This window comes from Bemisia tabaci, chromosome 1 (assembly GCF_918797505.1).
Source record: "Bemisia tabaci chromosome 1, PGI_BMITA_v3".
Classification (NCBI taxonomy): Eukaryota; Metazoa; Arthropoda; class Insecta; order Hemiptera; family Aleyrodidae; genus Bemisia; species Bemisia tabaci.
In genome coordinates, this window is record NC_092793.1 from 45,681,527 (window position 1) to 45,707,371 (window position 25,845).

The following is a 25,845-nucleotide window of genomic DNA, read 5'->3' on the forward strand; positions in this document are numbered from 1 at the left end:
TGTTTCTTTCCGAGTGAATTCCAAATTGGAAAGGGGCCCATTAGCTTTCGGTAAATACTTCAAGGGTTAATTTATTTTGTTATGTGGCTCACAGAGCAGGGAAATGCCCTGAAAATAAGCAAAAATGATCTGATATTGATGAAATGTAAGATGCTACACATACTTATTTCCTCTTCACAAAACGCCCATGATGAAGCTCCCTCGCCTTCCTCCTCCTTATTGATGCGACAAATACAGTCCATTTTGACTTCAGTTTCAAATTACCTAAAATTTTAAGTCTAGTAGTGCCATGGTAGCAATTAAATAGAGTGTAGGAAAATAGGAATTGAACCCGACCAACCTGATCAGAGGCAGCGCTAAAACGCTTTGAGTATACCAAAAAGGGTTTCCCAAACCAAACCAGGGTTTTCCATTACCAATGATTTCATTGGTAATGTGCGGTTTGAGGCATGATCTTACGAGAACAGATAAGTTGTTGTTCTTGTGAACGAATCATAATTTCTTATGTTAGTGACATCTTTTTTGCCAAGAAATTAGATATGATTTGAAAATCACTGAATTTGTATTCCATTTCATAAGTATACATTGTACATTCACCAACAAACAGTTGGGGCTTTATAAACTCAAGAAAATGGAAAGGAATGGTGAATTTACAATTAGGTACTATGAAGCTCTGAAACATTGATAATTGGCCTTCATGTCAATGGCTAGAATTGAAAAATACACATGTCCATCAGATTGTATCATTGTAAACATTAGCTTTTATTTTCCTAAAAGATAATTGATAAACAGTTATTCTTGACAATATCTCTGCAAAGCTTTTCACTCATTGCAAAATATTAATGGAAAATAAGGGTACTTGGATACAAATGGTCAGTTATTTTTTGAAAATGAAAAGTACTTAGTTGGGGATTTTTAAATATAGTAATGGATCTTCACATTTTTTTATTTAAACCATTCATATTCGGTAAAAAGACGAGCTACCCATATCTTCTCCCCAACAATGATGCACTCTCCTCCTCTTTCTTTACGTAAAAAAATTTATGAACCAGTTCACCAGTAGATGGATTCAATACTTTGGTTAACTTCTTCTAAGTCAAATCGCAGAGGGACCAGATTGTTAGTCCCACTTAGAGAGAAATTCCACCTAGAGGGCTTTTAGTTCTTACGCAAAATTCTATGGGACCTTAAAAAAGTTTGACTTAGAGGAAAATTCTACTTCAGGAGCGTTCAATTTAGATAAGGTTCACTGTAGCTTGGCCTACCTACTACCATTGATTCAGGATGACTAATTTTGAAGGCTATTGTTTTGTTGAGGAGAGAAAAAAAATTTAAAAAAGATGTTTCATCTACCAAAATGTAAATTTATTACTAGATTACAAGTTAAACATAAAAACAACTCATAGAAAAACAACAATCATACCTTCATAATTGAAACACTACCTATAAGTAACCAAGGTTCATTGCTTCTTCGCATGCTAGTTCAATGTCAACTTTGCTGCCTCTCGGTCGCCTACCAATGGGCTCCAAATCATTGTAACAGCGATCAAAAACTCTGTCTATGGCCGCAAGGCCATCTTCCTGTGAGCAATTCCTTGCAGCCATCATCGAAAGAAACGCTTTCTTTTTCACACAGTCCTGGACATCAAATAAAAATAATAAGTTAGTAATCATCATGTTGAGGCTTGGGTAATTTAAAATAAAATAGGGCTTATATAGGGGCTTATATAGAGAGACAGCCAATCAGGGAGTCCAAAAATTAGCTGTCCACACAATTTATTCAAAATCACCGAATGTAAAGCCCTTTGCGTCAGATAGTCTATTTCAAAGTCCTAAAAATTAGTGGGAATTACTTGTAAATTTTAAGTTTCGGCATTTAATGGAGTTGTTGCATGAAGCTGAAGCATCAATTTTTCATTTAACCATCTGGGAATACCTACAATTTAGCAAGAAACACAACAGTACCAATAATAACGCCATTGAGGATGATTTTAAATGGATAGTTAATGCATGTTTCTAATCTCTTTGGAATTTCCAAGAAGGCTAAAAATACCTACTGCATTTACAGCCATAGGAAGAAATGTGCTTCTTGAGCTCCTCAAAAATAAATGGAGTCATAGCCATAGAAGCGTTTATAGCTGCAGAAACGAAAGTTTGTGTCTGGCCATTAAAGCTATGAATAGCCCTTTTTTAAAAGGTACCTATTGACCATATTCCAACTTCTTGCACAAACATAACACTGAATGCTAGGGAGATGCCCGAGATGATAAGTTGGAGAAAAACCCATCCAAAATTCTAATCTGGCATGAGCCAGTCAAAAAATTGCCGGAGTAAGATGCAAATTTACACCCTCTATTAGCACAAAATAAACTTAACTCCTCATGTCTAATTTTTAGGACTCTTGAAAGACTAGAAGGTTCTAGAAAAGTTCATTGAGATCTAAAGATTTGATTCTTTGATCCATTTAACAAAATTTGCTCTACCAAAAATTTTGCCTCCCTAGACTAGGAATGCTTTTCCAGTGACCTGTCACACTTTCAAAAGATAATTGTAGAGCATTGAATGCATGAGCCGGTACATTTTAGTCTCTCTGGATTGTATCTGCCGGTTTGTTTTGAATGTTTAAAGAGAGTTAGTTTACTTGGTGTGACTTTCGTTTGGTTACCCCGAAGAGCGAAAAGACATTTCATTTACCTGGTGTGACTTTCGTAACTTAAAGGGAGAAAAGTCATTTCTCACAAAACCGCTGAGCCATGAGCAGTGGGTCATATTAGCAGCTCTTATTTCAGTGCAGGCTACATGATCCAAATTTTTGAAGTCAAGTTTGTGATTACACGCATCATACATGTGAATCATTTCATGTGCTAGAATACCATTGATATATCCTTCTGAATTTGCTGTGTTGTGACATATTACAACCTGAAAAAAAAGCATATAGATACAATGTCTGCTACAGCATGTACAATTTTTTTTTATAAAAATGTTAATTTAAGTAAGATTTGAAGATTTAGAAGTTGGAAACTGACATTTTGTGGATACTCCCTACCTCCTATCCCTTTAGGTGTATCTGTCCAAAAAGTCGCGGACTGGTCCTGTATTTCAAATCTAAGCCAGAAAACTAAGCTAGCAACGGACTTCTTTCTTGGCGCTGCTCACCAGACCTTCGAAACCATTCAAGATGGAACTTGATGAAATAGCCAAAATCCAGTCAAATCGTCTCTGACAGTAACAATATTAATTCTTATAAAAATTCCAACGTGTCAGAGTCATGGACTGCACTCTTTTTGTGACAAAATCAACATGAAAAGTTGAAAGTTGAAAAAGAATCAACATGAAAACAAGTCTGGGTTTGTACCTCCTTAGCAGATGAAATAACTTTCACTTTAAGTCAATCTGGAAAATTCAAGGGACAAAAATTCAAGAAGAACGTTAAAAACATTTACCTGGTTCATATTAAAATCATACCCGCCATGAACTCGTATATCGCATAATTCACAGGATATGTGTCGTCTGAAGTCAAAAGGACTGGAAAATCAACAAAGATTGAATAAATTAGACACAGATTTGAAATTTGAGATGCACAAACTGTACTTCTTCAAACATCTTCAGTTTATGGGGTATAACTGAGCTCTCCGATAAATATCAAATGCTGAAAATGGGAATACAAATTCTCATTTAACCTCATGACTCTCTCGGCCAATCTTGAGATTGACAGGGCTTGGGGACAGTAGTTGTCGAAAATGCATTTTGTTCCTGCGAACAAAGACAGGATGGAAAAACCCTCATCTGAAGAAAAATAAGCAAGTTCTGATCAATAATTTAATTATAATGCAATGCTTAATTATTCAGTAGTTTTTCTTTCACTTTAAAAAAGAAAAATCTCCATTTTTTTGGTAGGTGTTCATGGTGGGTTGGTTCTGTTCCTCTAAATTGGTGGAGTAAGCAATTAATTTTTCTTGGGGCAGGACAAATTCATGAACAGAAATTCATGTTCTTAGAGTTTCTGCAATAAAAGTTAGTGATAAATGCTTGATATGTAAGTAGTGAGATTTAAATATTTACCAGCCGGATGAATTTAAGGCACCCATCATTAGTTTTATAATGGGACCTGGAAAAATAAAATATAGGGTTAAAAAACATCAGTTGAGAACTATCAGTATTTTTATAGCAATGTTATCTTGCCCTCAAATATATTAGGTACATACTACTCTTGTCTGTTCTGATGATTCAAAATAAAATCCGAGCACTACGTAAGTTATTTGATACGCATATGTGACTGTTCACAAGGAAAAAAACTTGGGAGCCAAAAAAATCAAATTTGAGTTATTAGCAACACTGCTTGGAGATATATTTATTTTAGAGACATTGTAGGATGAAAAATGCACACAAATTTTAAACCTTACCAAGGGGGTAAACTAGAATGAAAGCGGATACTTGCATTGCCAAAAATGGACTATCCGCTCGTATAAAATTATGTGTGTTTGAATGAGCAATGCTGTTGCTCTTAGTCTGCTTATTCTAGAATTCTAACCAGTTTTGAAAAGTTTTATTAATTTAATCAGCATTTCGGTGCTCTAATCTACAGATTTTCAAAGTTTCCACGAGGTTATGTTGGTAAGTTTTCGAGAAATTTACCACTAAAATCCTTTAAATGCTTTGCTTATGGACGTGTTTACCTTTGCTTCAGCTTCAAAACATGTTAAGTACCAATCAGAAAATGGATAGTCCATTATTTTTACTTAAAATTTTCAGCCAAAATATGGATGATGACCCCTAGGTATGAGCCTGAAGAAACATCTAAAACCAAAAATTTTGCAAAATTCAGGGAAATGAAAGCAGAATCCTGTTCGGAAAATAATTTCGCATTTGATATAGTTATTGATTCCTGAATCGTATGCAAAGTTTCCTTCCAAACAGGAACCTTCATTCCTTTCCCTAAATTTTGCAAATCTTTTGGTTGAAGATGATTCCTTAGGCTCCTGCGCAAGTGCTGAGGACTTTTTTTTAAAAAAAATTCAAAATCTGCAGAGATTTTAGACCTAAGCAACGCGATACCTTGCATGCCAGCAGCCTGTGCGTTTGTTGAAAGTTTGTGTTTGTCGGGTACACATGGATGACAAAGGTTAAAAGGCAGAGCGCGATTGGTCAGCTATGTCTTATCACTGCTTTGTCATGCCTAAGTCGGGTAGAACTCACGAAAAGTCAACGGCACTTCTTAAGTTTCCGACAGTATGTCATCCATTCCACCTGGCAAAGGCAGAATAAGGCAGCGATAAGACATAGCCAACCAATCACACTTCGCCTTTTAATTAATGTCATCTAAATCTACCCGACAAATACAAAATTTCAACAATCAGGCTGCAGTTCGACTGCGTCAGAGAGCTTGACAAATCACCTTAAGTTGCAAATGTCAAGATGATGCAAGAGTTCCTATTGCAAAAACACAAACTAAAGAACTTACTATTCAATATAAGTCTATAAACTCTTTGTTCACAAGCAATTTTGTTACGGTTATCTCTTGCAGGATCCACTTTCAATCCAGCAAAGGTTCTTTGCCATGCAGATTTCCTCTCAGGGTATAGATCATAACCGTAGTCTTTCAACATTACATCGTCGATGAATTCAGTTTGGTTCGATGATTTTTGTGCGTCTCCTTTCTCGCCGCTCATCTTGTCAATTTAAACGAATTTATATACACCGAGAACTAAAACTACGAATAAAGACAAACGATTAAAGACGCACAATAATTATTAAAGGGTACTATAATGCATGTACATGCTTATTATAATCACAGCATGCAAATTGCAAACCGGACCGGACTGAAACCAAGATCCATCCAGGTCAGTCATTGCGCAGATTTCCCCGCTCGGGGTAAGCCCCTTTCCATTGGCTCGTGACGTCAGCATTACTGCCGCGAAAACCAGAAAAGTCGGAAACAATGCTTTTCTTATGGGAGAGAGCAAATTTTTCTTAATGAATCATTTAAATTTCTTACTTTTAAATCCTTTGAAACTTTCTGTGTGTCGAAAAGAACGTTTAGACATTAGCATTCAGGGTTTCGATTTTGCCGAATTTGTGTTCTTTCATTTTTACAGTTTACTCTGCATCAGCCATTTTTACACGCGAATCTATACCACTAGATGGCTTGTTACATCGCTGACTTCAAAAATCATTTAAAAATATAAAAACGCAAATTCAGCTGAATTGAAACCCTTGACGCTAATTTCTAAACGTTCCTTTCGACACTCAGAAAGCTTCAAAGAATTTAAAAGTAAGAAATTTAATGATTCATTATGAAAAATTTGTTCTCTCCCATAAGAAAAGCATTGTTTCCGACATTTCTGGTTTTCGCGGCAGTAATGCTGACGTCATGCGCAGAAGATTCTCATTTGGGTTTCGGGAATGACTGACCTATATGGATGGATCTTGACTGAAACTGAATACACCACTCTTATCAGTGATCAGTATAGGCCTCGATAGACGATCAAATTCCCGAACCAATTCCGATCAAAGTAGCATCAAAGTGTCGGGAGTCATCAGTCTGAAATTCATTAATTTGCTTCATTTTAAAATGAAAACTTGACAGAAATGTTTCCTGTGGCAGGAAATGATGAATGATGGCACTCCGGTCTGATCTTACTTTGATCAAAAAAGTACGGCCCGTCAAAATTTGATGGTAGATGGTGACCACCAGTCATCAGCATGTCTACTTTGATCGGAATTGGTTCGGAATTTGATCGTCTATGGAGGCCTTATAGCCCTTTCCACACGTTGCAAGTTTTGCTGCAAGTGAGCCGAAAGTGGGAGTCATCACTCATCGATGATCGTGAAATTTGCGTCCCGCCCGCAAATTTCACGATCATCGATGAGTGATGACTCCACTTTCGGCTCACTTGCAGCAAAACTTGCAACGTGTGGAAAGGGCTCATCAGTGCAACAATGTTTACAAGAACCATTCATCAGTGACACCGGTTTGCACCGATTCCAGCAATGATAGTTGCCAGATTTCTTAACAATTAGAAAAAAAACCTTGAAATTTTACTTTTCAGGATGATTGTCCAAGGAAAACGGCAACAACGAATGGATGTAGCTGCTCCGTATGGCGTATTCTCGTGATTTGAAGGCGATTCAAAGCCCCCGACTTGGCGAACGAATTTGATGAAGAATCCAAATTAATTTAAGAAGTACACGAATATCGCTCGTCAAAGAGGACTACCTAATCCCATTTCTCAAATTGGTATCAGACAAAAATTTTGAATAGAAAACTTTAAATTCTAATGATGTGTCATCACAATCACAATACATAATTCCGTAAGCCCGATCCGTCGGGTTAAAATTCAGCGGGAACCGCCGCGCGGGCCGATCGACCGGGCACGTGGGGCACGTGTGGTACCGGCTTGACCATGGGCTTTGGAGTTGAGAATTTTAAAAAATTGACTAAAAATTCGAGTTTTCCGTTGAAAAATACCGTGTGATACCGCGTTTCACAAGACTCGAACAAACCGAAACCGAGATAGCATTTTAGCCCACGTCCGCCATCTTGAATTTGAGACTTTTAAAAAAATGGACTAAAAATTCGAGTTTCCCGTCGAAAAATACCACCTGACACCGAATTTCAGAAAAATCCATCGAACAGGGGCCGAGATAGCATTTTAAGCCATTTCGGATTTTCGAATTTTGAATTTTTTGAATTTTGACAGATTTTGATTTAAAACGCGTGATCCCCAAAATCGAAGCTCAGATTCGGATTCCTAGTAAAAAATCGATGCGATTTCATGTATCATACACTGACACCGAATTTCAGGAGAATCCATCAAACAGGAGTCGAGATGGCATTTTAAGCCACTTCAGTCATTTCGGATTTTTGAAGTTGAAAATTTTTACTTAAAACGCGTGATACCCAAAATCGAAGATCAGATTCGGATTCCTCGTAAAAAATCGATGTGATTTCATGTATCATACCCTGACACCGAATTTCAGGAGAATCCATCGAACAGGAGCCGAGATGGCATTTTAAGCCACGTCAGTCATTTCAGATTTTCGAATTTGGAAAATTTGACTTAAAACGCGTGATACCCAAAATCGAAGTTCAGATTCGGATTCCTCGTTAAAAATTGATACAATTTCATGTATCATACCCGAGCATAGCGTGAAGGAAAGAGACGTAACGCAACGTAGACATACTGATTCGAGCATATGAATGCAACGTGGCAACATGGGTCAGCGGGGCTCAGTGGGTCAGCGGAGGAGGAAGAATAAGAATTTATCGTGAGGAATTCCTCGCGACGAAACCGAACGCTTAGCCGGCGCTTATAGCGGCGCTTCCCCGTTCGGTTTCGCTCGGGCGACAGGCGGCGGCGTAGTTCAAAGGGGAAGTACGACAGAATCTCTACGCGTCGTTAAACCTTTTTCCTTCACGCTATTTTAACATATGATACATGAATTCTCATCAATTTTTCACGAGAAATCCGAATCTGAGCTTAGATTTTCGATATTACGCATTTTAATCTATTTAAAATCGTAAGAGAATTTACAGAATTGTCCTTGAAAATTGATCACACATTAGTGTTTTTTTACGTCATTAAACCTCTTTCCATCACGCTATTCTAACATATGATGCATAAAATCTCATCAATTTTTCACGAGGAATCCGAATCTGAGCTTAGATTTTGGATATTACGCGTTTTTTAATCTATTTAAAATCGTAGGAGAAATTACAGAAATGTCCTTGAAAATTGATCACACATTAGTGATTTTTTACCCCGTTTTTCTTCTACGTTCACGTAATGAAATTAGATCAACAGTTGACTCATCGACAAGTCTAGCCTAACCCCCCAGAATCGGTCTAAAGGGCGAACGATTTAATCAGATAAGATGGCGGTCCTAGTTTCCGGGCAATTGCGGTTTAATGGAAGCTGCGATGAGGAGAAACGGAAGATTTGCGAAACTCGGGCGGATATTAAGTGAGAAACCAGGTAGGGGGAAGGCTTTCTTCCCGAAAAGTTAGTGCTCCTGCCAACTTACATTGTTACTGGAGCATTGTATAGCAGGTTGTGGGAAACTATTTTTTTGCAGCAACAACCAATTGGATCGCATTTTGCAAAAAGGAACTAAGAGCATTTCAATGTTGCTAGGCTTGTGCAACTTAGGTACATTCTTTGCAAAAAGTAAACTTTGCGACGGCAATTTTCGTCTTGAATTCATAGTTTATTGGGAGTAGAGGTGAAACTAGTTTAGATGATCGTTTATGTTTGCAAGGTTAGCGACATTGGAATGCTCCTTGCTACGTGAAATTCTGATGAAGAATCATGTATCAGAGTGCTTGAATTTGCACCTTGCTTAATGGTCCATTCAATCTAGAAAAGCTAACATACAGACCTTTCTTAACTTTTCTCAGAGAAAATATTTTATCGGGGGAAATGAGGCAACGTTGGAGTACTCATACGGCGTCGAAACACAGCATGGAATTTTTAAGCCCCATTGTTAGATGCCGTGATTATCCTAACGCAAGTTCGAATGCCGAAACACGCTGCGGTCGGCATCAAACTCATATCAGTGCCTGCAAGCCTGCAAGAATACTTCATGCATTGCGCCAAACAGTGCGGTCGGCGTCGAGCGCATGTTAGCGCCTACAAGACTGCATGAATACCTACTTCTCGCATTGCACCAAACGCTATGCAAGAGTTATTTGCGGTAACTATCCGATTACGGGTGTAGGCACATTGCCGCTAGCTGGATTGATGGCACACCACACTGCATGAAGATGACTCGACACTCGACTGCACTCCCTTCCCTGGCTTGCGCGACACTCAAATCGCCGCGAGACTAGGTCAACGCGTCATTTCATTTGCCGGTCCCTGCCCGGTTTTTACCCCAATTAATGGGTAAATATGTATTTTAATTGCAACGATTCAGAAACTCGGACGATGTTTAAACGATGCAGCAATCCTGAAACTTGAATCGCATAAAATTAATTTTGGTTTAATAAAAAGAAAACAGAACAAACGAATATATCGCATCAAAATGTGTTGTGATTTTAAGTACTTTTAGTCATTCCGGAAATTTTGAAACTTCTAAACTACCTACTGTACGTAGCTTTTACATAGGTTGTCCCAAAAGTACTGCACGTTTTTTTTTTTGGACGAACGGTAGCAGATATCAAAATGCGGTTTGTGTAGTCTTAAAGACAGAGCAATTACCGATAAAACAACACAAATCCGAGCTCTCTAAGTCAAAAAATGACCAAGTTACAGGGTTTTGAAAATGGCTTCCAGAGGGGACCCCTACGGAAATTTTAGCTTCTTTTCCGGGAAAAAAAACAAAGAGTTGATGTTTTTTTTTTTAGACGAACGGTAGCAGATATCAAAATGCGGTTTGTGTAGTCTTAAAGACGGCCAATTACCGATAAAACAAGACAAATCCAAGCTCTCTAAGTCAAAAAATGACCAAGTTACAGTGTTTTGAAAATGACTTGTAGAGGTGACCACTCCAGGATTTTTAGCTTCTTTTCTGGAAAAAACAAAAATTTGATTAATCAAAAATTCTACAGAGAGATCATCGCGATCGAATGAAGTTGGCAACATGATATCAGCCCGGACCTTGCATCCTGCGATTTTTGGTTATTCCCTACGCTGAAAAAGGGCTTAAGAGGCAGGAAATTGAACTCCATCAACGAGATAGAAAGAGCTGTTGAAACTTTCTTGAAGAACATCAGGCAAGAAGAAAAAACATGTTTGAAGAAGTGGGAAGAACGGTTGCGGCGCTGTGTGGCAAGCGATGGAAGGTATTTTGAGAAGGAAACCAGTGTCCAGTCGTCAAGTGAAGAGGATTAAATGCCAGTAATCTTGGTAAGATTGTGTAAAATTGATTTAATAAAACCAATTGATCTTGAATCTTTAAATCTTTGTTTTTTTCCCCCCCAGAAAAGAAGCTAAATTTCCGTAGGGGTCCCCTCTGGAAGCCATTTTCAAAACCCTGTAACTTGGTCATTTTTTTGACTTAGAGAGCTCGGATTGTGTTGTTTTATTGGTAATTGCTCTGTCTTTAAGACTACACAAACCGCATTTTGATATCTGCTACCGTTCGTCCAAAATAAAAAAAACGTGCAGTACTTTTGGGACAACCTATGTATTTTAAAAAAACTTGGGAACTCCTCAGAAAAACTTTGTGTTGTGTGTAGCTTTTTAAAAACGGTGTTCAAAAATAAGACATAAAAAGTGGTGCATATATGACGTTGCAATCAAAGATAAATACGCTTTCTTTCGGGTGCACTCGTCGGCTTTTGAATCCATTCATCTATGAAATAAGTAAAACAGGGTTGTTCTACGATTTTTTATGTGTAGTTTTTTTCAGTGGTTGGCGGCCGCGTAGCGGCCACAGGCCCCTAGTGCACGAGTAAAAGTCAAAACAAAAAGACACACCTCTAGATAGAATCAGTGAACCTTGAGCGTTCACGTTGGATATTTTGAGAGACAACAACGCTTTGAAATTCAGCCTCGTGCATTAGGGTCATGAGTCCCTTGCACGCATTTATACTCTTTCGTATCCTCATGATTTGAAGGCGAATCAAAACCTCTGAATCGAATCTGAATAGGAATCCAACCGAATTATCGAATTGAATGAGAACTTTTTGAAGTTTTCTCATTCACTCGTCGAGGGGGACTGAATCCCACCCATTCAACTGGCATCAGGCAAAATTTTGAATCGAAACATTAAAGTTCTAGCGATTTGTCGTGCAAAAACAAAAGCTAAAAAAGACACCTCTGGATTTTTAGAGAGACAGGATCAAGACCGCGGATGGGTTCTTTCTTGCTATGTCCGTGTTGGTATCTTTCTCAAACAAACTTTGGGTCAATTAGAAAAAAAATTTCAAGATATTATCTGAAAAAAAAAACACGACCGGTGATTAGAGCAGTTATGTACCTAAAAACTGCTCAATATTGTACAGAAAGATTTTTTGAGCTGTATGTGAAATACAAAAAGAAATTTTGCAACAAACTGAGGTTTTAATGGCACAACTGTCTTTGCGTGTAAAATGGACCGCGTTAAGCAGAAAGGAACCAAGCCACACCAGCTGTTGCCAAATTTAACCCGGCAATTTCATTTTTTACAAGAGAATGTTTGTGTGGGCTCCTTTGAAAATTTCAAGGAATTTACCTCGTACTATGCAGAAAATTCACAGACATTTTCACAAAAATCCGCACAACCATTTTCATGTAAAAAATTAAATTGTCCAATTAAATTTGGCAATAGTTGATGTGGCTTGGTTCCGTTCTGCTTAACGAGGTCCAAATATAACTAGAAACAAGATGATAACTTTTGGTAAGATATATATAATGTACAAAATTCTGCTTGAATAGAAAAAAGTCTACAAAATGATAGATTGTGATACATGAAAGACAATCGCAACTATACTTATGTGAGTGTTACATCATTCAAAACTGTCATCGTCCAAAAATTGAAGAGTTGAGTTTTCCGGGCTTTTCCAAACCATGTGAAATTATTGAGAATTTTGTATGATTTTAGTCTAATTAACCCTCAGCTTTTTTTTAAAATTATATATATATATATATACACACACACACGCGAAGTCTCAAGTCAAGGCCAAAGTGACTTGTATTCTAACAGATTGATTATGATGGTTTTTGAACGTGTTATTTGTATGTTCTGGAGGGTAAGAAATATTATTCTTTGAAATGTTCACCTTTTTGGTAACGTGATGGCTGATAGATACACATTTTTAAGAGCAGCCCGAGACAATGATAACAGTAGGAAAACAAAGGGGAAAACGGGGAACAAGGCTAAAATATTTAAAAAAAAACCGAGACGTTTTGACTCAAAACTGAGTCATTTTCAGTCGGAAATACACAATTTTTTTTTTTTGTATATCCGACTGAAAATGACTCATTTTTGAGTCGAAACGTCTCGGTTTTTATTAATATTTTAGCCTTGTTTCCCGTTTTCCCCCCTTATGTTTCTCCACTTTTAATTTTTAGAGCGCTTGTGAGACCTTTAAACATTTTACCCCCTTTCAAAATAATTATTGATTTGGATATTTATAAATTTTGAGCAAACTTAACTGGGTGATTTCACGATAACAGGAATAGTTAAAATGTGAAATACCTTAGAAATAAAAGTGAACCAATTTTAACAGGATTTCATTACCTCATTTTAAAGGTATTAAACTTCCTTTTTCCAGCTTTGGCACGCTCTATTTTGATTCAGTGCAAAGTTAAAGCGATTGATAAACAAGCCATTGAATCAGGTATCAGCGCTTCCCGCGGGACTGCTGGAGGTCCACGCAAACATGGCGGCCCTGCCAAATTGTGTCGGTTACGTAACAGACACAGCGTAACCGACACTCAAAAATGTGAGATTAAAGATGATACAACAGATGAAACTTGGCAATTCTTGAGTTATGAGGTGGAATTAATGCTGCCTTAAAAGTTTTCTAAGCTTTGGAGACTTCCTTTTAGTTTAATAAGTACTATTAAATTGAGGTTTTTGCGTAGTGAGGAATTAGTGCTACACACGTAAAAATCACTGGTTTTCGTAATAATTAAAGTTTTCATTGTAAAAAAAAGTGACTTATTAGTAATAGTTTTGTCAAGAAGACTTCAGAGAACAATTTGATGGCAGTTCTGAAACTCCTGACTCCATCTGGCGAGATAAACACTGCACTTTATACAACTGCAAAAATTTGTTGCCAAATGTGGCGACACCTCTTTCTTATGACTTTTCCCGCTCAATAATAAACATTTCACTTCAAACTGATTTTCTTGAACACTAGAGTCTCTTTTCAGCAAATATTGCCAAAGAGTTCATGATCAGTACTGATTTGTTACCGCAAATTGCTCTTTTGCTTCAAAATCGGGGTTGGCGACGCGTAACCGACCGGACATTTTCGGCCTTTAAAGTCTCATATTATTAAATATAATAATAATTCATCATATTTTTTAGCATGGATAGGTTCAGGGACATCATTCCTATTGATTAATTAATTTGGTTTTCAATCGTTTTGCCCGGTGTCGTTCAAAACCCACGGCGACACGACTATTCCTATTATCGTGAAATCACCCAACTTTAACTTATCTCAAATTGTAAAAATAAGACACATCTAAACGCGATACAACTATTAATGATTGGTGACTGTGTATATTGCATATGCAAAATTTAAGGCGCGATGGCGTGAACTCGCAATGCTTTGCTATATGCTGCTGGTGAGATTGGGGAAAGCAAGTAAAAAAACGAGGCCGGATGATGCCTTCCCTCGCATCTTCGGCTGTGTTGCTCACGTAGCCTTCGAAGCATCACTACATATACAAATGTGAAAAACGGAAACAAACTCAGTATGGAGGTAGACAATAAGGTAAAGGGAACGCGTTGATGACGGTGCAAAGATACAACTATTCGCACATGATGGAAGTCCGTGTTTCATCTTCAAAATTGAAGGCGCAATGGCGCAAGGCGTGAACACTCAATGCTACGCTCTACGCTACCAATGAGATGTCGCTCGGATTCGGGAGAAATAGTTTAAAAGCGAGGCCTGATTATGTCTCTCCTTTTTTCGGCTGTGTTGACAGTGACGGTCCCTCACAACCTGCGGGCCACTATTTTAAGGAAGCCTTGGTCAATTTGACTCGGCCTCAGCACTTAAAGGTTAATGAGAATATCGCTAAAATGACTACACCTTACTAAAAACTCAGGATTTAACAGCGGAGCCGAAAGAGGTCGTTCAGTCGGTGAATTCTAATAAAATATAGTTAAGTTTACTCTCGCAAAATTAGGCTTCAACCGATCTGTCACTTCTAAAAACATTGTCATTGTTAACAAAATGATTGTTGACTGGGGCTTCCTGCCATAGATCTCTCAGGAATTTCATCGATTCGTTCTTGTCGCTTTATTTTTTTACTTTTCTTACTGAACACCTTATATCTTTATCCAACCCAACACGTTTTTTTTCTCCTCTCTCTCTCTCTCTCTCCCTCTGTCCCGCCTTCAAAATATCAACTTTTACTTACTAGACTGAATGTTTCATTTTTCGATGGGGCCAGAAAAATCTTTCCGGCTGATATGTTTCTTGGGCACGCCATTTTCAGTTTAGTTTTTAAAAACAGTATTTTAGGTCATAATCTTTCGCGCACTCTTCTGAAAATAATGGTGCTTGGATGCATCTAGTGGCTTTAATTTTATGAAAATGATTTATTTCACAAGTCTTTCGGTTACTTCAATATGTTCGATTTTGAAATTTTTTCTCTGTGCGATAAATCAGCTTTAAACCTGAAAATAGCGTAAAATTGCTCTATGATTTGCCGAAATTGTCTCAACCGCTTTCCACGTCGGCTGTGCCCCCGCACCCCCCGGGAAAAATATCACATTACGCCCCCCTTGGACGACTAAGGGTCTATACCCTGTGATGTGAATTTTTTTGATGACGTAGGTCGGTCCGGCGATTTTCATCATCGATTTTCTTGGAAATGGTATAGTTTATGGAAAAAATGCATTCTACATAAAGTGTTTGAAATTATATCATGAGTTGATTTAAACAAAAAAATTGGACATTATGTTCCGTTTTTCATACTTCAAATTTCGGATTTTGCCGACCAGGTTGTACCGACCTACGTCACAGGGTACACAATCCTCATGCAAACACCTCACTGGGGAAAAAAAAAACACATTGGATCTAGAGCCCAGGCTCTTGAAAACATTGACAAGAAAAAGGACTCGTGATTCAATCAAAAAGCTTAAATCAAAAGGAAATCCGCTCAAACTAAGAGGCTTGGCTCTCGATTTAAGCTTAAATCTGATTGAATCAAGAGTATTTTTTCTTGTCGATGTTTTTAAGAGTCTAGACCCTAGATCCAATGTGTGTTTTTTTTTCCAGTGCTCCTTTTCTCTCTCTGTGCCTAATATCGCAAAGTCACTGAGAGGTACTCAAAGAGCGGCCAGGGAAGAAAACGGCGACCGAAGGTGGGTGCGCGGGACAGTGGGGACACCCGTGCGAGGAGGCACCGCCACCGGTATCCCGAGGAATAAAAATCAACTCGGATCCCATGGGGGCATCCACGGCTGTGTGGGGAGAAGCCGAAGATAAGCGCGGCTGATATAAGAACTCTCTCGGGTCTCGAGAAACCACTCATTATACGGATCCCCGGACAGCGGGACCAAGACCCAGTCCGAGCAGAGCATCTTCCTGCTCGACTATTCTCACCCGCGCTACAATCGGCCCATCTTCGCGCGGCTCGCCTCTGTCAGTTTTTCTCGTAAAAACAAACGCGGAAGCCGTGCGCCCCGGGCCCCGCCCGCTTCAAAACAGTGTCACATTTCATAACTTTGAGAACTCTTGCATTTTATTCATTAACCCCACGCGCGCGGCTCCGGGTCTGGGATCCACCTGCCCGCAAGTCTTCGTCGTCCGGGCCAGCTGCGCTTGCCCATTGTTCTCGCGGTTTCGGGTTTTCGAGCGCTTTTCGCTTTTCGATTTCGTGCGTTTTAACTCGCGGCTAGACCTTGTGCTCACGTGCTCAGTGGAAAAGTGTGCGAGCCCGCCCAGTGACCCTTGGATGACCACCGACCCTTCCGATCCTTCTGCCTACACGAAAGTCCAAAGTGGATAATCAACATGCTTTCGGCAGGTTAGACAACTCTCATTACTCGCTCTTTTCTTTACTCTCCATCCGAGGCCAAGAGCTATGCTGCCGTGCTCAGGAAAAACGCCGTATGAACCTTCAGGCGTTGCCAAATTTCCTTTGATAAAACATAAATTTCCTGGTGAATTAATGAATATTTTCCAATCGTTTTTTAAGATGATTTTGTGAGCAATTTCACCTAAAGTTCCTGAAAGTTTCAAGGAAAAATATTCATAACTTTCCTCAAAAATAAACATTTTGGCGAAGGAAATGTGGCAACTCTCGAATGTTCATACGGCGTTCTTCCTTAGCACGGCAGTATGAGCCCATCATTTCTCAACAACCCAAATGCGAAGTACTTTCGAGCCTTGATTTTCCGTATCCATCGCCACTACCGGATACCATGGGCTTTCGGCACTCGAGTCCTATTAAAAAGAGACCGTTTCTATGAGCTCATTTCCGTCTTTTGAATTTTCAGAAAAATATGATCACATCATTTTATGCTAATTTTCTAATATTCTATGCCGCCCAAAGATAACTTTGAACCGCAAAATAAGGCGGGTAAAATTGAATTCAAAATTCAGGAGAGCTGTAGAAACGGCAGCCACCCTTTCTTTTGGAATTTTTTTTAAAGAAAAAAAACAAACAAAAAACACCATCATCACCACCAACAACAACAACAACAGGGAATCAGATATCGATAGGCAAAGTGCAAATAACCACGTATCTCTATGTTTCAAAATTCCGCTCCTTCTTTCTTTTTTTGAGGAGAAAAGAGCTAATATAAAAGCTGTAAGTTTTTAACGAATATTCTGCCATAAGGGGAGACAAATCAAGAGGGCATCAAGAATTTACGTAAATTAGTTTCCACAGGAAACGATAAATTATGACGGGAAGATGCAAAGTCGCAAACAGAGATACGCGGTCTCGAACTTTGGCCATCGATATGCATATTTTCGTATCTGCTACTATTTCCGTACACTCAAAAAAAGGTATGACTCTGAGACCCATAAAAAATGGCTCGGAGATCCATAATTTCTAACCAAAGTGACTTACCGTCTACAGTATGGCTTTCTGGGCCATACCTTATTGGTCGTGAACCTATAAGCATGGCTCCACGAACTATATTTTATGGCTCCATGATCCATAACTCGGCCGGTAAGTCACTCTTCCCATACTTGTTTTTTGAGTGTAGACTTGTTGAGAATTATTCGTTAACGCTGTGATAATATTTAATCCCTACATTCCCAGGAACTTAGTAAAATTCACTCATTACTTTTTGTTTAAGTTTCCAAGTCTTCTACAAACTTCCTTTATCAGGGATCGAAGGTTTGCTAAACCCAAGAGCAATGGTGGCTATGGTGACGTTGAATTCGTACTATGGCAGTTATTTTTTTCTACCCATTCGTTCAAGTCTCCGAGGATACTCCTCCCATTTTCCCGTTTCGAGATCAAATATTTGCATGAAGGGGAAGGAGATGAGAACCGAGAAACTCTTGCAGTAGATTCCATACGTAACACTAAAAATATTTAAAAGTTCAATTCATTTTGTTTACATGCATTCAAACGGATGGAATGTATAGCAGGTGCATGCAGCAGAAATTTTGAGTTATAGGAAAACCATTCTGAAACTCGACGTCCTAACGATGACGCGCCTCAATGTTGACGCAAGTTTTCAATATTACAATAACAATTGTAGTAAGTACCCAATAAATAGTCCTAAAAATCTTCGAATGGAGGGAATTCAAAGGATTTTTGTTACAGTTTCTATAAACGTCTATGGAAAAAATGGTACTTAAAACTATACCAAATGGTTATAAAAAATGTAAACAAAAACACCGTCACAGCAACGCGTTCTTTCCATAAGTAATCCTCTGAACTTTTATGATGTTTCTTGCACTTCACGTTTATTTCAGTACGTATTATTTCATGTAAGGAGTACATTTTTCAAGAGAAAAAGAGAAGCGCGGTATAAATATTCTTCAATGATCCTGAAATTTCACCTCTTGATTCCTTATACACCATATTGGCCAATTTTGGTATTTTATTTTACGTAATTAGAGAGACACTGAAGTTTTGCTCGCCAAGACCTCAATGCCGGTTTTTAATTAAAATCGCTAGGATTAATACATTCAAGTTTTCCACACTCGTCCTCCTCTTCTCTAGGAATAGAGACCTGCAATTTCTAAGCTGCATGAACTTTTCTAGAAGCAGGTTTTATCAAATCGCGGTCATCTGAAGTTCCGTTTAAAACTGAGTTATTGATAATTTTCTTAACATATGGGGTAGGTTACCTGACCGCCTCGCGGTCCAACTCCCTGAAGTGCTTCGCGTCTCAGGCGTTATACGTTACGCATTATTCCTACGATTTTATATTATAGTTATGATACGTTGTACATTCTGTAATTTCTCAAGTTTCGGCAGAGTGGTTTCTCGCGCACTGATTTTAATTGAATTTTCTTTCCGCGCTATCGTAGGCAGCGCTCTCAAGTCATCGTATCTGTGGATACGTTCATTTATATTTTTTCTTTACTGGAGATTAAAATTCATGAAAAAAATCATTAGATTGAGAGGGCGCGGAAACACCTCCACTAAACCTTCTTTTCTTACGGTATGTCTTATCCATCTGGTTTTTCTCTCCTGTGTGCCTCTTCATGCTCCTATGATGTTATATGTTTCATTCACTACACATTTAATCTCCCACCATCCTTAAACGTATTTTACATAAGGTCTTAGGTAACTTTTATCTACTCTTTACACTTATTCTTTCCTTCTAATTTGAGGGGCTTGGAGGAAAAGGGGGATTCTCGCCGTTTTTTTCTATTTCAAGAAATGCGTGTTAAAGTTTCAAAATTACATGGAGCTAAATGGCGGCATAAGAAAGTTAAAACTCACATTTTGATGCTAAGAAATTGGATTTCAGTAGTGAAATTTTCCTTAAAATATATTTTAAAACTAATTTTTGTTGAAATCGTTAATGCCTTATTTTTTTTCAAAAACAGCACTTGTCCCGCTTGTCTTCCAAGTTCCGCATTCCTACGTGTGCCGTCCAATAAAGAGATATTTTTGGACGGGGAATTGATGGAAAACAGATCATGGTGCTCCCTGGGAAGAGGTGAGAAAGTAGGACGGGTTAAAAGTGCAAGCAGTGGCGTGGCGTGCTTTGCGATATATCGACTGATCGGCCATTTAAACCTATGGAAAAGGATCGATAAACAGGGTGTTCGCAGCGAACACCTTAATAATCGATTCTTTGCCGTGGGTTTAAATGACATAACAATCGATATATCGCAATTCGCGCCACGCCACTGAGTGCAAGATATCAAGTCGACAAAGCGCAAGTCGCTTGCGACGGCCGGTGCCTTCCGGACTGAGATGACTTAATTCAAGGTTTTGATAATGGGATTTTGAATGAGAGAGTCGGAGCTTTGCGGTTTTGTAACTGAACTGTGTGATTCGCTCTTTGCGGAGCGCACCGCTTCAATTCGGGATCTACGTCATCTTGGTTCACACGAGACCTCCGATCTGACCATAGATTTCGGCGCATCAAATGCTGCTCGGCGAAGGTGATCGATTCCCCGACTAGCATCAGTCTTCAACTATTAAAAGAGCCTAAGCGTCGGAAACTCACGAGCTCTGTAAGTCGTTTCAAGTAACGGAAGCCGAGGCTCAACAATATTGGGCAGTCGAGGACCTGGTGAAAAAGCAACGGTTGAACCGCGGTTCGATCGGGTCAACCCGGTCGTGGCATCGTGATTGGGTGATTGATTGGTACCTTCTCGTCCGTTTTGTGTAGTTATTCAATTCCATGTTTTGAGTCCCGGGCTCCCCTCGTGAGATTCTGAATTACGTGTGAGCTTATGCAATTGTTCTCGACGAAAATGTTTCTGATGGGCCACAACGACCGTCTCTCCCTCGGCTCCCGATCGGGACGGCCGAGGCGGAGAAGTTTCCGATCTGGTTTACCGATAAACCTCCCGCAGCCGGATCAGGGAGACTCGCTTATTATCATTGAGCTTGGCATCAGGATTTTTGATGCGGGAACTCTGGAATGAATCGTGATAAAATCACGGCATCAGCAAACGCGGTTTGAAGCACTCGCCGATACGTGAATGCCATCAACGTAGGTTCCAATAGCGCGTGCAGGTAACAGGTCCGCCGCCTCTACTCTGTACTACGGCCGACTGCAGCTCTCAAAAATGAAAAATGGAGATGTTGCATGTGTGAGGAATTTGCGATTTGGCAGTTGTTTCTTAAGCTAAAGTCCGCGAGAAACACGATGGTGCCACTGTTTTTTCTCTGAAATCAACTCCTAAGCTCAAAAAAAGCTCTCAAGTTGAGGCCAAAATGGAGGGGATATCCCACGCTATCCTGAGAGTCCACCTCTACATCAAGACAAACTCTCCATGCAAAGATAGGGCACCAAATACATCGGCAGGGTTGTCGTGTTTTCAGTTTTTGAGTCCCCAAATAAAGTGGCCCCCAATAAAGCCCCAAATAAAGAGCGGAGCAGGCGTCTATAGTCTACAGGCAGGATGCCGTGTCAAGAAAATTCGCCGTATGAGCATTCGAATGTTGCCAAATTTATTCTGAAAATATTCAATTTTAAGGGGACTTATGAATATTTTTTTTCGAAATTTTCAGACACTTTTAGACCAAATTACGAGCGAAATTCTCTGAAAAATTGGAAGATAAATCTTTGCAAATTTTCTCGAAAACTCGTGATTTTTCAAAAGATATTTGGCAACGCAGGAAGGCTCATACGTCGTTTTTCCTTAGCACGGCAGCTTAGCTCAATTGCTTACACTAATTAATGATATTTAATTGTCTCACTGACACACGAAAAAGGAAATATTTGAATACGGTCAACACTTCAGTGTAAAAACAACAAGCCGTCACGAGATTGTGTTTATTTAGCATAGGGCATAGCCGAGCACTTTTGAGGGCGGTGCAGTTCTTGAACTTGGCACAAGTGAATAAGTACACTGTCACGATAAAAAAAACAGCAAAGTCAATATCATTTGGTGCGTCCTCAGCCACTTAAAATATTCATGAGGCTTGTACTCATGGGCAACTTAATTTGTTCCTGAAGATTACTCTTCATTACCGACAGGGCCGGATTTAGGGTGTGACCACATGGGCCGCAGCCCATGGCGGCAAATTTTGCAATTTTTTTAAATGTAGGTATAAAAAAAAATCGGATTCCGAAAAAAAAATTACAAACTAGAGTAGGCGACAAAATCTCTCATTTTCTGAGAGTATAGTAATTTCTAATTTTGTCGTCTTTCGGTGATACAAGAGACAGTACCTTTAATTAGTCAAGTTAAGAGAGAAACCAAGCACACAATTTGGCCTGGAAGGGCGCGACTTAGAGAGAAATGATGACGAGGACTTGAGATGAAAAGGAGAAGCCCTCGGAGCGGCGGTCGGCATGTAACACATATTAGCGCCTACAAGACTGCAGGAATACTTCACGCATTGCGCCAAATACAGTGCGGTCAGCGCGGCACGGCGGCGCCGCGCCGGCGGAAGCTAAAATTATTAAACCACTTTTATGTTTGTTCTTTCATAATTTTTTCGTTCTGTTCTTATAAATGGAAGGCCTTGACCGCACAGAGATAGGTTTACGGAACTTAAGTTTCGCGCAAAGTTCCTTGAACTTTTGCTAGTAGTGTTGACAGGGCTTTCGCAAAAAATGTGTCTAATACGAATAAACGCGTCTTATGCACCTCCTTCCCCTCCGGCTCGTTCACTTGATGGTTTTTATTGAAGTTTCAGAACGAATGAGAAGGGGGCGGCAGGTGGAAAAAGTCAGTCCATACGGTTCTCAAAAATGTGAAATTGAGACACTGTTAGTTGCAAATTGTTGGGTACACTGTTGAAGAAAATCTCCTCTGAATACGGTGTGTCCGGTGTGTTGTCTCGGGCACGCACGACGCACGTATGTTTAGTGTAAACAATTCTGAGTTGCACCTGAGCTTTTTAGCAACAACTCAAGGACTACGGCCACAATGATAACTTGGTAACACAGATTTTGTCTCCTAGGATAAAATTCCCGCAAGCACACGTCACGTATACAGTTTTTTTTCCCCCTTTGCTGCTACGTAAGAACTGCATTTACCCCCAAGGATTTATATTTCAAGAGCTTTACTGTCGAATTTTGCCCGGAAGTTGGAAAAAATTCTTCTCTGGATGGAGTTGTATCAATAAAGGTCTCTATGAACCTCCCTTGAGTAGGCACTGATCTGCTAAGGAAGAATGCCGCATAAGCATTCGAATGCTGCCAAATTTCTTGAAAATATTTATTTCTGAAGACAGTTACTAATTCTTTCCCTCGAACTTATTAGATACTGTAGATCAAAGAACGGACAAAAGTCTCTGAAAAATCGGAAGAAAAATAATTAAAAATTTGCCCGAAAATGCGTGATTTGTCAAAGGAAAGTCGTCGTCTGAAGGCTCATGCGGCGTTTCGCCTTAGAACGGCAGAATACGGCCCTCGGCATCTAAGTCCCTTTTCCTGTGGGCTGTGGGCGGAATCAATAACACATAAATAACGATTCATTCCGTAGAAACACTTTAAGTACAGCAATATGCTGTGCTCGAGCGCTCAAAGTGGGTTCCGACGCCAAAATGCTTTCATTGTCTGTGAGATCCACTCGATCGATGGAGTGTACTGCTCGACTCGATGCTTGAAAAGCTCAAATCCACGCTTATCCGCGATGGCGGCTCTGCCCGTGGAGCACACGAAGATCCCGGGGGTCATTACACACTCCACTGAACACACTGGAGCTGGTGCCCGAAAACTTACATCAGAGCTCGACCACGCAACTGATTATAACCAAAAGCACAATGATGTAAAAACAGCCAAAGACGGCGCAAACAGTCGGAGATGGCGAAGGCGTATCGTATACTACCGCGTTAAAAGAAAACGTCGGATATGAACCACCGGATGTTGCCGAAATTCTTTTCATACGCTAAACTTTCCTGACACTTTTTGGATTTATTCTTATGAACCTGAATCTTATCTTTTGCCGCAATCACACGCTAAATGTGGGAGCTGAATGTGGCTTCGATTTGGAAGTCATCGGCCCGATGCATGCCTGAATTTTGAGCGTGTAGCGCAAAATTCAGCAACGATTCCCAGCGACCATCGAATAATGTCGGATTTTTCTGAACTATTCAAATAGATTTGATACACATCTGGATGAAAGTAACTCGAATTCGCGAAATTTCAGCTGTTGAGCGATGACTGTTGACTCCCATATTCAGCTGCCAAATTCAGCTTGTGATTGCGGCAATACGCGGATATCCCACGAAATTATACATTGGTGAAAATCAGCAAAAGTCTGGAAACGCCGAAAACACCTGCGCAAAAGTGCCCTGGTACAAAATCAAGAGATGCTCTAGGCAGCGTCTACTCAGTGGGCATTAAAAACTTCGATTGCTTTTATTTATGAATGCTTTTGCATATTCCAGGACCAGGCGGACCGACGAGATTTAAAGATCTCCGCATCAACAATAATCAAGAGTTCGATTCTTATGAAGATGCGTCTGAAATTTTAAAACGTCTAGAAAGGTTACCCCAGTCCCTGTTTCGTTTTTTCTGTTACTCATTATTGTGTTTTCGGATTACTTAAAAACTAAATTGCGTAGCATATTCACTATAGTATTGGAGCGTGCATAGAAGAGGGAGTGAGAGGGTGAGGAAGTGCGACACCCGGCTGGATCACGCGCCGTAAAGATTCATTAGCGGGAAGGGGGAGGGGGGGATTTTCAATTTTTTGCACGTTTTTTCTTAAAATGTTTTTCCCTCTCCGGCTCGGATTTGTCACGTAACGCTGGGCGTGACCTCCCCCCTACCCCCTTGCAACGCACCGTAACGTTAGGTCAAACCCCCCTAAGTGCGTTACGTATTACTTGAACGGCTTTTCTGAGAAATAAATACGTATTATATTAGGAGAAAGGCAACATTTGAAGCTCATACGTTGTCCTAACTTAGGACGGCAGTATAAGACAAAAAGACGGTACAGAAATAGCTGCGACGAGTCACACCAGATCAATGCTATCACTTAAAACGTGACTTTCATTCGGGCGGGAAAAAGTTGTGTAGGCGTTGCCGATTTTTGCGTGAAAATTCCAGGATTCCGTGTCGGCATGAACGGCGGATTTCCGGGGATGAGCCAAATCGGTGCGCACTGCGCCAGGAAAGTGCGATCCGCGAGCGCACCGCGAAGTGGATTTGTGGTTTGTGAATAAACGCGGAGTTGATTAAGCGATGCACCTCTGAGATGCGACGGCGGGCCGCGTGGCGCGGGCGGAATTTTTAATAAAATCGAGTAGAAATTTGTGGCCCGCCCATTTCTATTAGATAATATCTACGGACTGTCTTTGCCACCGAGTCCGTGCCGGCGCCGGCGCCGTAACAGGGAACACGCCCGCGATCCGTAACTTCGCGCTCAATGTCGGAAGAGGATCTAGGGGCGGATCAAGTACGTGAAAATGCCGTTTTGCAGTAATCCACCTTTTGACATTTCTTTGTTTCCGCGTAAAACATTGCACCGAGAATCATTGATCCTCATGCGCACTGTAGAAGGATCCGAGACCGAATCGTAAAATCATAAAGCGTATTATGTGAAACGCTTAAAGACCTGTAACGCTGAGCGTGTCCACCACCCCTTCTACCCGCTCCTAGCTCATGTTGCGCCAACTCAATCCGCTACCCTTTCTCATAGAGAGTCTTCCTCCACCCCCACTTTCCCTTCCTCGGGTTTGCAGCTTTTTTCCGACCATTTACAGTTTTTCGACTTGTTCAGCAGGCCAAGTTTCCTCTGGGACTTTGCGACACGTTCTTTGGTGTTTTGTGTGGTTTAGCTAAGGGTTTTTTCCGTTCTTTTATTTCTACTTTTTTTCATGTACTCGTCTGATGCCAGTGATTTTTTTTCAGCGAGTCGTAAAGCAATCTTTATAAATTTGTTTTCTTCCTCATTATAAATCATCATTATTATTGACTTTTTCGGTAATCCTACATGAGCATATTATTCTTTGTGAATCACATTTTACAAAAAGGCTTTCTTCCTTACTGTGTAGCAGCATTTTTATTGATTTCCTCGATAATTTTGAGAATATATTATTAATTTTTTTTTATGTTTCATCATTATTCATAGTTTGGGAAATTTTGTTGGGCTATGGATAAGATATAGTTACTGTAGGATATAGA

At 39.8% G+C, this 25,845-nt stretch overlaps 2 protein-coding genes across 2 annotated transcripts in view; one reads left to right on the forward strand and one right to left on the reverse strand.

Annotated features, from left to right (window-relative positions):
* Window positions 1-1,343: 1,343 nt before the first annotated feature.
* LOC109038924 (mitochondrial inner membrane protease ATP23 homolog) lies at window positions 1,344-5,835 on the reverse strand. Its single transcript, XM_019054196.2, has 5 exons — window positions 5,462-5,835; window positions 4,063-4,108; window positions 3,444-3,525; window positions 2,695-2,919; window positions 1,344-1,638 (listed from the first exon to the last, which is right to left on the reverse strand). Exons 1-5 carry the CDS (start codon window positions 5,667-5,669, stop codon window positions 1,444-1,446), a joined length of 756 nt encoding a protein of 251 aa, XP_018909741.2. The 5' UTR covers window positions 5,670-5,835; the 3' UTR covers window positions 1,344-1,443.
* Window positions 5,836-15,952: 10,117 nt separating this feature from the next.
* The window catches only part of LOC109038928 (uncharacterized), a 58,460-nt gene continuing 48,567 nt past the window's right edge, over window positions 15,953-25,845 (forward strand). Inside the window, exon 1 of the mRNA XM_019054200.2 lies at window positions 15,953-16,634. Within this exon, the coding sequence (XP_018909745.2) occupies window positions 16,622-16,634 (13 nt within the window). The 5' untranslated portion in view covers window positions 15,953-16,621. The remainder of the gene's footprint in view (window positions 16,635-25,845) is intronic.

Coding starts and splice junctions, on each gene's coding strand:
- LOC109038924 (XM_019054196.2), bottom strand. CDS start 5,669: ATGAGCGGCGAGAAAGGAGACGCACAAAAATCATCGAACCAAACTGAA. Junction 4,109..5,461: donor TTATAGACTTATATTGAATA/GTAAGTTCTTTA, acceptor TTATTTTTCCAG/GTCCCATTATAAAACTAATG. Junction 1,639..2,694: donor AGTTACGAAAGTCACACCAG/GTAAATGAAATG, acceptor TTTGATGTCCAG/GACTGTGTGAAAAAGAAAGC.